General features: G+C 48.1%; 1 protein-coding gene across 1 annotated transcript; it reads right to left on the bottom strand.

Annotated features, from left to right (window-relative positions):
* Positions 1 to 703: 703 nt before the first annotated feature.
* LOC147600920 (inositol 1,4,5-trisphosphate receptor-interacting protein-like 1) lies at positions 704 to 1,618 on the bottom strand. The gene is made up of 2 exons (XM_086746149.1): positions 1,386 to 1,618; positions 704 to 1,310 (listed from the first exon to the last, which is right to left on the bottom strand). Exons 1-2 carry the CDS (start codon positions 1,616 to 1,618, stop codon positions 704 to 706), a joined length of 840 nt encoding a protein of 279 aa, XP_086602275.1.
* Between the last annotated feature and the right edge of the window lie 14,751 nt (positions 1,619 to 16,369).

The raw sequence follows: 16,369 nt of genomic DNA, 5'->3' as shown, positions 1-16,369 counted from the left end.
CTCCCAGCAGACGCCAGTTACAACCCAAGTGAAACCAGGGCTTGTGGTCCGATACGGTCAGGTCAGCCCCCATTGGTTAAGGTGGTCTCCTAGGCGTGCTCGTTACCTGGAGACCCCAGCAGCCACTGCGTGGGCTTGGCTAGAACTTTCAAGGGCTTTCCAGGCACACTCACAGAGAGTTGGTTAAAACAAATTCATTTATTTTCATTACAATAAAAATTATATTGTTATTTACAATGTATCAAATAAAGGGCCCACAGGGCCCATCAGTTCTTTCCAGTGGGATGGCTGGTCCCATCCCCTTATACGTGCTAACAGCACTCTCAGCTGCAATGGCATCTTCAACTGGACCAGGGCAGACTCCCCAAACTCCCGTCACGCTCAGCTCCTCTCGAGCAGCGTCATCTCCACGCCTCGTTTGTCCACATCTGCGGCGCAGACTCCCCAGGCAGTCTCTGCGATCAGCCTGGCCCAGTGTGCGAAACTGTCGCCCGGGCCCCGTCCGTCTGAGAGGAAAGCAGGTCCTCAGGGTCACGGGCATGGCTGGAGAAGCCTGGGGCCACCAGCACGTGGGCGCAGAGCTGCAGACCTGGCACGTGCAAATTGTCCTGCTGGGTGGCCTCGCCCTCGGTCTGAAAAGCTGCACCTCGACAGCAGCGCAGCTCTCCGGCCGCGCTGTGCTGCTGGTGAAGGCTGCCTCTGCCTACTCCAGGCTCAGGTAGGACACTGAGCTGCCTTGCTGCACTGCAAAAGTCATCTCAGTGCAGATGTTCATCTTGGAGGGGCTTGTCAGCTGGAACCTGCAGGAGTGGGAGGAGGGCAGCACCATGAGCTGGCAGTCGTGCGACTGAGGAAAAAGCAGCCAGGCTGATCTCACCAGCCCTTGGGCCCAGCAGGCGATCTTCTCCACGTCTAAGTAGGAGCATGTGCAGAGGGTACGCAGGAGGTACGAGCTCCGATCCGTCCGCAGCTTGTCCTCGGGATGGTGGAGAAAGCACAAACTGTCCCCCAGCAGCTGCTCCCTCCAGCACATGCACTCCAGCCCCACACGCACGCTGCAGCGCCTTGCTGGCAGCTGCCCCGAGGTGGCCGGCTCCAGGCTGAAAGAGTGCCCGGGGGGTGGCCGCAGGAACACCAGCAGGCGGTAGGAGATGCTGTCCTCGTGGATGCACCAGGTTTCATAGGTGTCATCCATCCCAACGGCTGGCTGCATCTGCGGCATCAAAGTCCTCTTGGAAACCACTTGGCATATATCGAGGAGGTCGCCCACCAGCTTCTTCAGCACCCTGCACGTCTCAGGCAGGCCCTGCACTGGCGATGCACAAGCCAAAGTCTTGACACCACTGAGGTCTTCCTCCTCCTCCTCATCTTCCTCCTTCTCCTCCGCCTCCTCGCTGCTGGAGCTGTCCTGCTCACTGCAGCTGACAGAGGCAAAGTTCACTTCCCTGGCCAGCCAGCAGATCTCAGCGAGCAGGATCACGGCTCCTGCCATGGTCAAAAGCAGCCGGTGCTGCAACACAGACCGGAGGAGCCAGTCTTCCCACGTGGAGTTGCTCTGCTCCATCTCCTCCAGCAGCTGAATCATCTTCTCACGCAGATGCTCCTCACGCTGCTGCATCCGCTGGGCCGTGGCCACATCTATCTGATGATGGCCCTTCAGCCCATGCTGGGTGGCCAGCACAATCACAAGGAGGCCAAGTCCGGCAGCCATGGCCTGGAGGAGGCGGTGACGTGCGGAAAACGGACTCCACAATCTATAAGATTGTAAAGTGGGTATGTTTATTCAGCGCCGGGCAGCACGCGGTGGGGGGGGTAGTCCCGCCAAAACCGTGCGCGGCTGACGAGGCAACTCACTTTGAATTTATACAACCCAGTGTTACATACACATGAAGTTTTAAAACACGCCTATACATATGTATGAGCTATCCCGGCTTTGTATTAAAATTAGTCCCAATGAGTCATTTGGTCGCTTTTAGCTGGTTCTTGAAGGAGGCTCCCCAGTTCTTATCAGGAACTGTCCTTGTGAGGAAGTGCAGGACTTCTGCTTCAGGGCACAAAGCAAGGCCCCTCAGTTCTTATCATGGACTGTCCTTGTGAGGAAGGCAAGACTTCCCCTCCCCTTAGGTAGTTTTCACAATAGCTAATTAGCAAAGCAGAGGATCATTTGTGTTAGCATGCACAGCAATAATTGAACAATGCCATCTCTACTAAGGTTTTTTTAACACCTTCTCTCAGCAGGAGAAAAAGGGGCTCAGCAGGGCTGGGTGGCAGGGAGCACGGGACCGGGGCAGTGGGGCAGGAGCTGCCTGGAGCTGGGGGCCCGTAGGAGAGGTGGGAGGGAACAAGGGCAGGGTTTGCAAGCACTGCAGGGATGGGAGCCACAGGCTCTTCCCAGACGGCGTTTGGGCACTGCTGGCAACAGGCTTGAAGGGGCCGCGGGCCCTGGCTGGAGCCAGCATGGGGCCCGTCCTGCCCAAGCCGCCCTGATGACCAGCCCCTGGCTGGGCTGTGCCCCGAGAAAGGGCAAGGGACACCACAGGCCCCATCCCCGCCACACAACAGCGTCCTGACGCATCCCCAGAGCCTCTCTGGGCACTGCCACCGCAGGGAGACCCGAGCACCTCTGTCCCCAGTCCCGAGGGTGGTGCCGTGCCCTGCCCTGAGTGGCTCGCCTCTCCCTCGGGGTTAGAAACCCCCTGGCCCCTCCTCTGTGCTCTCACAGCCACCAGAACAGCATCACCCAGACGGCAGGCCCCAGCCCTTGTCCCCACCGCCCAGCTCAGTGGCTCCTGGCCATCACACCCAGTACAAACCCATCCGGCAGCAGGGAGCTCACAGGGACTCTCTTGACAAAGCAGGCAGACGGCCCCCATTGGTTAAGGTGCTGTCGTAGTTTAGCCCTGGTCAGGACCAGACTACGCCTTCTCTCTCTCACTCCCCCCCACACTCCAAGAGAATAGGCAGAGATAATATGAGAACAAAGGCTCCAGGTTTCAGATAAGGACAGGGAGAAATCCTTAAAGTTACCGTTAGGGGCAAAGCAGACTGGACTCGGGGAAAACTATTCACTGATTGCTAAAAAACAGCAGGACAATGAGACCGAGAACAAGATAACCTGCCCCCACCCCTCCCTCTTCCCGGGCTTCACATTATCTCTACCACCTTCCCCCGCCCCCCGAGCAGCACAGGGGGGAAGAGGGAATGGGGGTTGCGGTCAGTTCATCACGTGTTGTTATACGCCGCTGCTTCATCGTCGGGGGAACAACTCCTCACATTCCTCTCCTGCTCCAGTGTGGGGTCCCACCCATGGGCCACGTTACGGTGGGGGTCTGTTACAGGCCGCCTGTTGACGCAGAAGAAACGGACACTGCTGACGACCAATATGATCAAGCAAATGTCGATTTATTGTTGATACATCCCGGTTAATATAGCCCTTCTAATTCCGTATCATGCGCAAGCTCTCTACTAATTGGTTAACTATATCATGCACACGCTCCTAGCTAAAATATGATTCGTTAAGTCTCTATGTTCATGCGCATGGCTCTCTCCACCTGCACCCTGCTTCACGTTCAGCCCCCAGTCACGTATGCCAGCTGTTTTCCTTCTTCTCAAGGTTGCTTCGTTTACTTTCTCACAGGAGGCTTCATTACTTTCTCACAGGCGGCCTCATTATTTTCTCACAGGTGGCTTCAGTACTTTCTCACAAGCAGCTTCAGTGATGTCCTTGAGGCCCGCTGCTCACAAACATAACAATTCCATTCAGTCTGGATTGGCACTAAGTGCCCCTGGTACTCCAGGTATCCAATAAATCCCCCTTTTTGTTTTGAACAATCCAGACCCACTTTCATCATACGTTCCATAGCTTTCACAAAGCATTTTAAAATATACCCCAAAATCATCAGTGTCAACAGCAAACCCGTCAATAATACCAACCCATAAACTATCAAATCTTTTAGCCAGCCTGTGACCCCCAAGGATTTCAACCAGTCTGTTATCCTGCTTTCCACTTGTATTGCATGCATGTTGCATCATAACTCTGCCAACTGACAGTGTATTGACTTAGAGTGATCAGAAACATTCATGCAGCACATCCCTTCAAAATCCTCACATCCATGTCCATGCGCTAATAACAAAAAATAAATGGCTGCTAGATTCTGCAAAAATATCATGACGCATGCTATCCATGTCTTCTAATAATCCTGATAACATGCTAGAGGTTAAATTCATTTGCTTTTGTGCCCAACAAGCTAATTTATTTAAGTTAGCTAAAGTTTCTGCAGTTGCTGCCCAAGGAACAAATAAAGATAATGCTATCCGCTCAGCTGTCCCCAACAGGGTTACATTGCTGTCACAATGGGGAGTCAATACTTTTAGCTATCTTCTTGCTCGCGTATGATTCCGTAATGTTCTCATAGGTGGAGCAAACACTATCAATTTTCCAAAATAACATTGTCCTCCTATAGCCCTTTTTGGTACTCCTGACCTTATTTTACTACAATATCAACTAGGTTCATGGTTGTTTGGGGTTTTTTTGGTTTTTTTTTTTTTTTGTGTGCCAGATTGTCTGTATTGAGTTGTTAATAATTTTTTGCAAGCATGGTATGTTAATGATTATGCCTAGTATGATGCCTAGTATCACAATTCCGATTTTAACCAAGGACAGCAACCACCCAGTTATGCCACACACAAGCTTAGTTAATAAAATTACTGATCACACGTTATACATATTCATGATTACGAAGCAAAGCTAAGTTTCACTACCTTCTAGTAATTTTCTACTATAACATTTTTCTACTATTATAGATATAACAACTCCAGTAACTTTCTTATCTATAAGAGCAATGACAAGTTTTCTGCAGGCCTCTGTTGAAACAAGCCATAAATTCTGCTAACAATGTTTTGTATCTTAAAGCTTCCCTTCTCATTCCATGGCTTTCTTCCTGAGAGCATGATTGCATTCCTCCCCCAAGGTCGGTGTGCTTTCACTGATACCGTACTGGCTCAGCGAAATACCACATCTCCCCCTTCTTTGTTTATGAGAAGAGGCTTGTTTCAACGCTTTATCTGTTAAAGTCTGCACACATTTTAAGACACAGAATATAGATCAAAATACATCTATAAAAGGAATGAATAAGCATCCTACAGCTATTAGTAACAAGCTTGTATCAAGTCACCAAAAGATTTCTGAATATATCAAAACCGTCACTTTGTTGCTGTTTTTGTACTCCTTTTTGCAAGTTTTGAATACTTTTGTCAATAGATTCCGAATGATCAGACAGATTCATGCAGCAAAGCCCATCAAAATCCTGACAATCATGATTTTGTGCTAATAATAAAAAAAAATCTATTGCTGATCTGTTCTGTTACTAACCCAACTATGCCAAAGACACCGCTGAGCAAGAGGATGATTATCAGCCGGGTCAGAGCAGAGAAGGGAGACAGGCGCAGCACCTTCAGGGCGTCCCCTGCTGTTAATAACGTGTGCTCTGGGCCCGTCCTCTCCCCCCAGCTCCGAGCCACCGCTGTTTATACCCTCAGCAGATTCAGTGAAAGAGTACTGACCAGGTGTTGCTGCATGCGTGGCCAGCGCATACAACAAGGCCTGACTAGACGTTGCTGCATGCGTGGCCAGCACATGCAACAAGGCCTGTCAAAATATGTGCTCTGCAGGCTAACAGCGGTTCTGTTTTGTAAAGTAGCATAGTATATAGAATCTACATCAGTTAACAGCGTTAACAGTGCCGATGCAGTTGTATTTATTTGCTTAGCAAGCCAACAGTCCAATTTATTTAGGGTAGTTAACGCCTAGGCACTTGCCACCCCAGGTGTAAAGACGGAAGCAGCAATAATTTTACTTAGTTTCCAAAACTCTGTATTATCTTGGCAACCAGATTCAATGCTAGGTATGCTTTGTTTAGGTCTTTCATGCTGTCTGGATTTTGATATGTGCTCGCATGATTAAGTCACGCTGTGTCGTTGCAATGTATAGATCTTAAAGCATTTACAATCATTACGCCTCTAGAAACATTAGCTCTTGAATAGTTAAAAAAAAAATAGACAGAAGTCCATCTTTACTGATCCCAAAAAGTTCCATCTTTTGTAGTTTTAGCACTCAGCACTCGTGGCTGCTGCTGTTTTACACAGAGTTGCCGTCCTACCGGTATCTGGCAGGTCAACCAAACATGTTCTGAAATACCCGCAGACGATACAGACAGGGATCCACTTGTTCACTGCTCCTGTAAAGACATAAGCGTATGCCTTCCCCCATGTTATAAGAGGGAAGGGTCCTTCCACTTATACAAAGCTTGACTCAGACAGGAGTATCTGTTAACCATGTCAGGGGCGGGGGGGTGGGAGCGCCTGGCGGCGGCTGTGGCCCCAGGCATATAGGAGAAAAGAAAACTAAAACCTGAGGTTTAAGACAAAAATAGGGAGGGATCCTTAAAGCCACCGCTACAAGCAAAACAGACCATCACTAAAACCAAAGCAGGATAAGGAAAAAAGGAACAAGACAACCTCCCCCCACCCCTCCCTCTTCCCAGCAGTTGCCCTGTAGTAGATCCTTTTGGCAGCACACTAAGGGCTCTCTTAGTTGTTTTTTGTTTGGTTTTTTTTTTTCATTAGCATTATTAAAGGCAAGCAATTCTAAGAACTTTGCTTTCATGTCATCATCCAGATCAGGGTGAGCCATAATTGCAGTGTGCAACCGATCAATAAATTTCCCATATGGTTCTGTGGGACCTTGCCTTACTGATGTAAAGGCAGGTCCGGACTTTTCATCGTGCACCCTAGCAAGCGCTCTATAAGCCAAATCTTGGCCCAGTTGTAACACTTCGGTAGCAAATTGCGCTTGCCAATCAGATCGTGTGTAGGGTCCCGCTCCCATCAGCATTTGAGTTTGCACCCCGAATAATGGATCACCCTGTTGTCGAGGCGTTGCAGGTGCCCTATCACAAGCAGCCTGCCAGTACTGAAAGAACTGCAGCTGCTGTGACAGTAGCAAAAGCATCGGGACAATCATTCTAATACCATAAGGAGCTAACAACTGTGACAAAAAAAATATGCTGCAACACAGATTGAGTATATGATGATTTTAGCCCATACTGAGTAACTGCACTTTTAGGTTCCTTCAGTATTTTCCAGTCTAATACTTGCCACACACTTCTCCCAGTATTACTGGTCACAACTGGAAATGCCATGGGAAAAGGCTCTCCTTCTATCACGACATCTCAAATCACCCCTTTCCACCGCGCTGTTGGATTCGGATCCCCGGCCCCTCCCGCCGGCATCCCTTGCAAAGGTGCAAAAAGACTGATCTCACCCGATGCTCCATTCGGAACGAATAGGTTGGACGCTGGCAGGTCTCGATGTGGCACAGGCAAAGGAGTTGACAAGTTTCCCAGCGACGCTTCTAGGCGAACCTCTAGGGCTTCCAGCCTTTTTAGCGTCTCTTGCAGCTGTGCGTCCTTCAAGCCGGATGAATGTTCATCCCCCTCTTCCTCACGCCGCGGTGGTAGGGAAGAAGGTGGTAACGGGGGATAAACCGGAGCTGTTGGTGCCGGCGAAAAGGCTCGTGACTCTGAGCCTGCACTGGCGCAGCGTGGCGGGGTGCCTGGCGGTGGTGCATCTGATGGTGGTGAAAAGCCTTTGGCAGTTTTTCCCTCTGGTGCCCACATATCTATAGTTATAGGGGCTGTGGCTGCATTTCCTGGAGTCCTTGCTGGGGCTCGAACCCCCCCCACCCTCAGCACGAGCCGGGGCGGCGGCAGGGCTCGTTAAACCCGAGAACAGCATGCTGGTAGCGGAGGTGGACCCGTCGGCTGGAGTTAAGGCCGCAAAAGCAGATGTGGCGACTGAATGCTTAGCTTTCATGCTTATCAGTGTTTCGTTAATTAGCCTCCACACGGTGGAGAGTTTGCTCGCCTCCTTTGATCCTTTACTTATTTCATCCCACAGCTCTTTTCCTATCTTTTCCCATGTCGGGAGTTCAAAAGCATCATCAACTGTGGAGATTGATTCCCTTTTCTTTGCCCACTGCAGCAAAGCTTCTAGGACGGCCGAGTCATACCTCAGTCCTCTCATAGAGAGCATATGCTGGAGGAGCTTAACCACTGCTGACTCCTCTTTGGTCAGTGTGGACCCCATCTCCTCCCCGGCCGCTCGCCTGGCCAAGACGAGATTCCCTCCGTACCTTTTGTACCTTTTTGCGCTACAGCGACTTCCCGAGTGCCGGGGCAGCACTCACCTTCGACCGGCTTCCGCCCCCTCTTTTCTTCTTTCCTTCTTCGGTTCCATCGGGATGTCCAACACCGATCCGAGGGTCCCTGTTCGGGCGTCACCTGTTGACGCGGAAGTAACGGACCCTGTGGGGTAACGTTAGCAGGGCTGCATGTATGCAGGAGGGGCAGTCTGCAGTGATTCGCGCGCTAGGCGCGGATAGGTCCATGGGCGCAGGGGGCAGGTGCGTCCACGTACGTGGTGGGCACGGATAAGTCCACGGGTGCAGGGGCAGGTGCGTGGCAGGCACGGATAGATTCATGGGCGCAGGGGGCGGGTGCGTTCGCGTGCGTAGCGGGTGTACGGGTATTTAACCCTGTGTTGCGCAGCATTAAATTGAAGGCTTGGCTTGACGGTATCCGTGTGATGCCCTGCTTTCCCCGGAGCACGGCTCCGGTGTGTGCGGGGAGGTTAGCTGGCAAGACAGCCAGCAGGACACTGCTGACGACCAATATGATCAAGCAAATGCCGATTTATTGTTGATACATCCCGGTTAATATAGCCCTTCTAATTCCGTATCATGCGCAAGCTCTCTACTAATTGGTTGACTATATCATGCACACGCTCCTAGCTAAAATATGATTCGTTAAGTCTCTATGTTCACACGCATGGCTCTCTCCCTCTCTGCCCCTGCTCAGTGTCTTCACATCTTCTCTCCTATTTTTTTTTCTGGTTTCCCCTTCTTAAATACATTAGCACAGAGGCATTATCACGGAAAGTTCCGCTACCAGTTGGCTCGGCCTCAGCCAGCAGCGGGTCCGCCCTAAGCCCGGCCGAGTCCACTGAAGAAAGGGGAACCACTTCTAGAGCAGCTTGTTCCAGAAGCTGCCACCTTAGCCCCCCCTCACTAAATAAAACCAGAACAAGCTGTTTCTTTCCATCTGTACTATTAGTGTCTTTGGTACACAGTCAACCTCACCTACTTGGCAAAGTTAACTTGCTTTTTTCCTAATCATTGAATCCAAGGGTGTTTGCTCGAAGAGAATCTGCAGTACATCATTTTGTAAAAAAAAAAAATTATTCAGTGGGCAGATATCTCATAGATGAACCCGTGGCATTCATTGTCATGCATAGGATTGCACTGAGTTCCATCTTAGCTTTGTGGCCGTCTAGCTGGTAACGCAGCAGTTGCTTCAAACCCTGTTCATAGAAGCAGCACAGGTTTCTGGACAGAGCATTCTTAGCTAGACGACCTCAGGAGAAAAAGTGGCCTTCTTCTGTGAATCAATCTCACCTTTACACTGCAGAAAAATTAACGTTTTAAGTGCTTTTTTTTTGTCAACTGGCGAGAAACTATATAAGATTCTGGTACACTTGTTTTATTTTACCTTTTAAGCAGCTCTTAATTACTCTTTCTCACATTAGATGCAAAAGCATTTAGAGTTGGTCTAAACCTGTTCCTACTTCAGCTACTCTGTTTCAATTTTTCCCAGTGACAGAGGCCAAGGGGATGAAAAATGCGACTGTGAGGCTCTCTGGAGCAGAGAATAGGGCTGGGACTGAGATGTTGAACTTGTCTAGGAATAGTCCTGTGTCTCTGTAGGTTCTATGGCATATTGCAGCAGCCTCAAACTGCTGGCCCAGAAGGGCCTGAGTTTCCTGGAAACTCTTTTTCTTACCTGCCAGTACCCTCTGGACACCCAGCAAGCCGCAGATGTCTGTAAATGGACACCTGGAGTGAACCCTCTCTCTTCACTCTGTTTGAAGAGCATCTGTCAAAGTGAAGAGTGAGTCTCTTGGGAAGCTTTGGGGCTGCCCTGCAATAGCTATCTGCAGGCATACTCTTACCTTCTGGAAAGCATTGGGAAACTCCAAGTAGCTTGTTTCTCACTGCAAATTTCTAAAACACAAGCTTTGCAATAACATGAGATTCCAAGACTTTCTGGGGATTTTTTTTTTTTTTTTTTAAACGGAATAGGTGGTGTTCTGTAAACTGATGGATACGGTTGCCCCACAATATATTAGGAGACATAAATATAACTAGAATGCACAAAGCAGTAGTGAAATAACTGTGAATGGAAACTCACATCAAACATTAAGTTTATCTAATAAGAATCATAGAATTATAGAATCATTTAGGTTGGAAAAGCCCTTTAAGACCTCAGCCAAGATTGCTGATAAATGATGGAAAGTGGCTTGGTGAACACTTCTGCCAGCCCCCTCAGTATCATTGGGTAGATCCCATCTGGCCCTACAGACTTACGCGTCTAGATTTGGTAACTAACCAAATGTAAGCTTAGAACGATGACTTAAAACGTGCAACCACTCCTCTGTGAGGTAAGGACACTGTATTCTGGAGGGTTTCCTTGGATGGCATCCTGATCCAAGGCGAGAGTCTCCAATTGAGAGCCGCTGCTCCAAGGAACGCTGCCTCAAAGGGGTCTCCCAGCAGACGCCAGTTACAACCCAAGGGAAACCAGGGCTTGTGGTCCGATACGGTCAGGTCAGCCCCCATTGGTTAAGGTGGTCTCCTAGGCGTGCTCGTTACCTGGAGACCCCAGCAGCCACTGCGTGGGCTTGGCTAGAACTTTCAAGGGCTTTCCAGGCACACTCACAGAGAGTTGGTTAAAACAAATTCATTTATTTTCATTACAATAAAAATTATATTGTTATTTACAATGTATCAAATAAAGGGCCCACAGGGCCCATCAGTTCTTTCCAGTGGGATGGCTGGTCCCATCCCCTTATACGTGCTAACAGCACTCTCAGCTGCAATGGCATCTTCAGCTGAACCAGGGCAGACTCCCCAAACTCCCGTCACGCTCAGCTCCTCTCGAGCAGCGTCATCTCCACGCCTCGTTTGTCCACATCTGCGGCGCAGACTCCCCAGGCAGTCTCTGCGATCAGCCTGGCCCGGTGTGCGAAACTGTCACCCGGGTCCCGTCCGTCTGAGAGGAAAGCAGGTCCTCAGGGTCACGGGCATGGCTGGAGAAGCCTGGGGCCACCAGCACGTGGGCGCAGAGCTGCAGACCTGGCACGTGCAAATTGTCCTGCTGGGTGGCGTCGCCCTCGGTCTGAAAAGCTGCACCTCGACAGCAGCGCAGCTCTCCGGCCGCGCTGTGCTGCTGGTGAAGGCGGCCTCTGCCTACTCCAGGCTCAGGTAGGACACTGAGCTGCCTTGCTGCACTGCAAAGGTCACCTCAGTGCAGATGTTCATCTTGGAGGGGCTTGTCAGCTGGAACCTGCAGGAGTGGGAGGAGGGCAGCACCATGAGCTGGCAGTCGTGCGACTGAGGAAAAAGCAGCCAGGCTGATCTTGTTGCAGATATTAGGAGTAAAAATGAATCATAGAATATAGAAGTGTTAAGAATCTACAGTAATTACAAATTATAACTTTAAAAGAAGGAAACTGCCACTGACACCAATTTGCTGCTAGAAATCCCCTACCGTTTCCATCTCGATCTGGGAATTGAGACAATAGAAATAAGGGAGATTAATGAGATAATTTTTATTAATTGTAGAACTGTAGCCGCATAGGGAGTGGGACCCTAGAGATCTTATAATAGACATTTGTTAGAAGCTAGCCTAGCGTATCTTTAATACAACGGTAAGTCCCAAACACCCCCAAACCCCACCTGCAGAAATGGGCCCTGAGCCATCACTCTGGAGCCAGGAAAACCAAGGAGCACCGCGACCTGTTCTCAAGACCATATATGGAGATTTCAAGGAGGAGTCTGACCAGCGAATTTGAGGAGGGGGCGTTTTGACGACCACCGAGACCACCAAAAGACCCTCGACTCAAAAGACTGGGCATGCGCCAGTGGGTGGGGAAATGATGTAATGGTTTCTCAGAAAATTTATGTTTATGCCTGTTATTTCTTGGAATTTAATGCATATGTATAATTAATGTGTATTTAACCCGTGCTGTTGATCAAATGGGTGCGCACGCTAGGTGGAGCGATCCCCCGTGCGCCCAGCGCTGCAATAAAGAAGTGCCTGCTTCTGAACTTCTCATTGCTGTTAAGGAGTTTTGTTCCGGATTTCGGTAACAGTTTTGGCGACCCAGGTGGGACACCGCTTCTGAACCTCGACGGATCCGAGGGATCGCGGGACCTCCAGCGCGCACTGAGGGATTCTCGGGGAGAACCTCCGATCCCCGGACCGAAGGGCTCGAAGCAAGACCCCTGGGATTAGGGTAAGGCACTTCTTTTATTTGGAATTTGGATAGCCTGCCCATAAGACGCAGCGAAAGCTTCGCAGGGTTGGGGCTCAGAGGGTACCCGTTTGGTTTGGGAGCCTAGGCGTCTGCCCGTAAGTCATAAGCGAAAGCTATTGCTGGGTTGGACATTTGTGTATCTGGGGACAATTGTCATTTGCATTATTTGGTATCTGGCATTTGATACATATTTGGTCTCGGAACACGGTAACTGATATATGGAATACGGCATTTGGTTTTTGGAAACACCTGGTACTCTGGTATATATACACGTGTATACTTGCTATACTCGCTGTACTTGCTATACTTGCTATCTTTGCTATCCTCGCTATATTTGCTATATTCGCTATATTCGTTACACTTATTACTTGTTATAATGTCCTTGTTTAAGTTGTTTAAGAGTAAGAGTAATAGTACGGGAAGTCTTAATGAAAAGATACCGAAAACATCACCGTTAGGATGTTTGTTGGCACATTGGAGTGAGCTGCATGATGATTTACGCAGGAGTAAAAGGATTGAATATTGCAATCATTGGTGGCCTTTATATGTCCTAGAAGATCAGGAGAAGTGGCCGGTTAATGGGACTTTGAGCTATAATACTATTTTACAGTTAATGCTGTTCTGTAGAAGAGAGGGTAAATGGAGTGAGGTGCCGTATGTGGATTTGTTCTTTTACTTGAGACAAAGGACAGATTGGCAGAATGAGTGTAAGTTGATAAGTCGAGATAATTTGGTGATGGCATTAACTTCAGAAAATCAGAAAACTAAGAGAACTAAGAGTTGTTGCTCAGCTTGTGATATTGGGAAGAGGTGCATTAGGTGTACGGTGCCAAAAGAGGATGAAATGGAATTAGACTTAGATGTAGCCCCACCGGGAAGGGGGGGAGCGGAGTCTCTCTCCTCACAAGGAAGGAGTGAGTCAGGGCGAATAGAACCGGACAGTACAAGGGAGGAAACTGATGAAATATCAGAGGTAGTAGTTCATACTCCGGTGTCTAGACGAACTTGTCAGCAAACCCAGATGCTGGCTCCCTTAAGGCAAGGAGTGGGAGTAAATGGACCGGTATACGTTAAAACACCATTTTCTATCACAGATCTCATGGCATGGAAACAGGCAGCAGGGGTTTATAGAGAGCACCCAGAAAAGGTAGGGAGAGTGGTTGAAACAATTGTTAGAACTCAGGATCCTGATTGGAATTATTTACAAGTGATACTAGATAATTTGTTGGATAGCACGGAGAAGCAGATGGTTTTAAAGGTTGGAAAAGCACAAGCAGAGGCGACAGGTGTGGGTGGAGCGTTCTCAGGAACACTGGAACAGAATTTTCCTTCGGCAGACCCCCAGTGGGATCCGAATGACCCGGTATATTGGGAAAGGCTAACTCGTTACCAAAAATGGGTACTGTATGGAGTAAAACATGCAATGCCAAAAGCCCTGAATTGGCCTAAATTATATGAAATAAAACAAGACAAAACTGAGTCGCCTTCTGCATTCATGGAAAGATTGAAAGAAGCCTCTAGAAAATATACTGATTTAAAATTGGAAACAGAGGCAGAAGAACAACAATTAGCTTTAATTTTTATGGCACAGTCATAACCTGACATAAGACGAAAGCTCCAAAAATTGGAGGGAGAGGACTCGAGAAGTTTGGTTAAAATGTTAGAAACAGCGTGGAAAGTTTATAATAATAGGGAGAGAGAGGAAGAACAGAGGAAAAGGGTGAGAGACTATAGGCTTATTGCTGTTTTAACAGGGAACGCAGCAGCAGGGAGGGGACGAGTTCGGGGAAAAGGAAATTTTAGAAACTCTGGTACACGAGAATCTAATGCACCTCTAGGAATAAATCAGTGTGCATACTGTAAAGAGAAGGGACACTGGAAAAGGGAATGTCCAAAGCTGCAAGCAAATCAGCAAGGGGTTATGAACATGATGGTTTTAGATGACTGAAGGGGACCGGAGGGGAACCCAGCTGAACCTCTGGTTGTAATTAAGCTGGGAAATGGTAAAGTTGAATTCTTAGTGGATACTGGAGCTGTGTATTCTGTTTTGAATACTTGTAAAGGGAAACTAGGGAATAAAACCACAACCATAGTTGGAGCGACAGGGAAAGAAGAAAATAGACCATTCCTTCAACCCCTTAGTTTGAAGTTTGGCAATTACACATGAATTTTTGTATGTGCCAGAATGCCCAATACCCTTGCTGGGTCGGGATTTGCTATCTGAATTAAATGCACAAATAGTTTTTGAAGGGGGAGAAATTTTTTTAAAGATACCAGAGTCAAAGGCAGGAGAAATATTAATGATTCAAGAAAAGGTTCAAATTCAGGAAATTCCGAAAGACGTTGATGATGCTGTAATGCCTGTAGTTTGGAACACAGAGGTACCTGGAAAGTCTAAAGCAGCACAACCTGTAAAAGTGGACTTAAAAGAGAATGTGAAGCCAGTAAGATTGAAGCAGTACCCAATTAAAACTGAGGGTAAACTGGGGATAAAGAAATTAATTGATAAATTCTTGAAATATGGGATTTTGGAGGAATGTGAATCTGAATAGAATACCCCAATTTTACCTGTGAAAAAGCCATCTGGGGAATACAGATTAGTGCAGGACTTGAGGGCAATAAATCAGATAGTGAAAGATATACACCCTGTGGTAGCCAACCCATACACACTCCTAACAGCTTTAGGAGAGAATTATCAATGGTTTACAGTGCTTGATTTAAAAGACGCTTTCTTTTGCATACCTTTGGAAGAAGAAAGTCGAAAGTTGTTTGCTTTCGAGTGGGAGAATCCCCACACAGGACGAAGAACACAATTGACATGGACCAGATTACCACAAGGATTCAAGAACAGTCCAACAATTTTTGGAAGCCAATTGGCGAAAGAACTGGAGATGTGGAAACAGGATGGCCCTAAACCTGCTCATCTACTTCTACGGTATGTAGACGACATACTGATAGTGACAGAAGAAAGACCAGCGTGCATAAAGGTAACTGTTGACCTTTTAAACTTTCTGGGGCTAAGCGGATACAAAGTTTCCAGGACTAAAGCTCAGATAGCAAAACAAACTGTAATATATCTGGGTTTTGAAATTTCACAAGGGCAAAGACAACTGGGGACAGATCGCAAAGAAGCAATTTGCAGTATTCCGGAGCCAAAGAATACCCACGAGTTGAGAACATTTTTGGGAACGGCTGGGTGGTGTCGGCTGTGGATAATGAACTATGGTTTGCTGGTTAAGCCATTATATGAAGCTCTTAAAGGTCCACCATTCGAATGGGGTCCAGACCAGCGAAGAGCCTTTCGAAGCTTAAAACAAGCTTTGATGGCAGCACCAGCCTTGGGACTTCCGGATTTGACCAAAGACTTCCAGCTGTTTGTATACGAAAGACAACATATCGCCTTGGGAGTGCTGACTCAGAAGGTGGGAAGTTGGAAACGACCAGTGGGATATTTTTCCAAACAACTGGACTTTGTAAGTAAAGGCTGGCCTGCTTGTCTGAGAGCGGTTGCAGCTACTGTGATGCTAATACAGGAGGCTCGAAAATTGACTTTGGGAAGAACGATGGTGGTATATGTACCACACGTGGTGATATCAGTGTTGGAGCAAAAGGGGGGTCATTGGTTATCCCCGAGCAGAATGATAAAATATCAAGTGGTTTTGATGGAACAGGATGATGTAATATTGAAAACCACTAACCTGATTAATCCTGCAGTCTTTTTGAGTTCAGTACAGGAAGAAGGACAACTGGAACACGACTGCCTGGCTACCATTGAATATGTGTATTCCAGTAGGGAGGATCTGAAGGATGTACCTTTGGACGATCCGGACTGGGAATTGTACACTGACGGTAGCAGTTTTGTCGAAAACGGAACTCGCTACGCAGGATATGCGGTAACAACTGAGAAATCTGTTATAGAAGCAAATGCTTTACCCAA

Source organism: Chlamydotis macqueenii, chromosome 4 (assembly GCF_036417535.1).
Source record: "Chlamydotis macqueenii isolate bChlMac1 chromosome 4, bChlMac1.mat, whole genome shotgun sequence".
Taxonomy (NCBI): Eukaryota; Metazoa; Chordata; class Aves; order Otidiformes; family Otididae; genus Chlamydotis; species Chlamydotis macqueenii.
This window is presented reverse-complemented; position numbering and strand designations above follow the sequence as displayed.

What these genes read in the sequence shown, in the direction of transcription:
- LOC147600920 (XM_086746149.1), bottom strand. Translation starts at nt 1,618, where the DNA reads ATGCAGCAGCGTGAGGAGCATCTGCGTGAGAAGATGATTCAGCTGCTG. An exon ending in AGCTCCAGCAGCGAGGAGGC is followed by an intron (nt 1,311 to 1,385) that starts GGAGGAGAAGGA and finishes TGCATCGCCAGT; the next exon opens with GCAGGGCCTGCCTGAGACGT.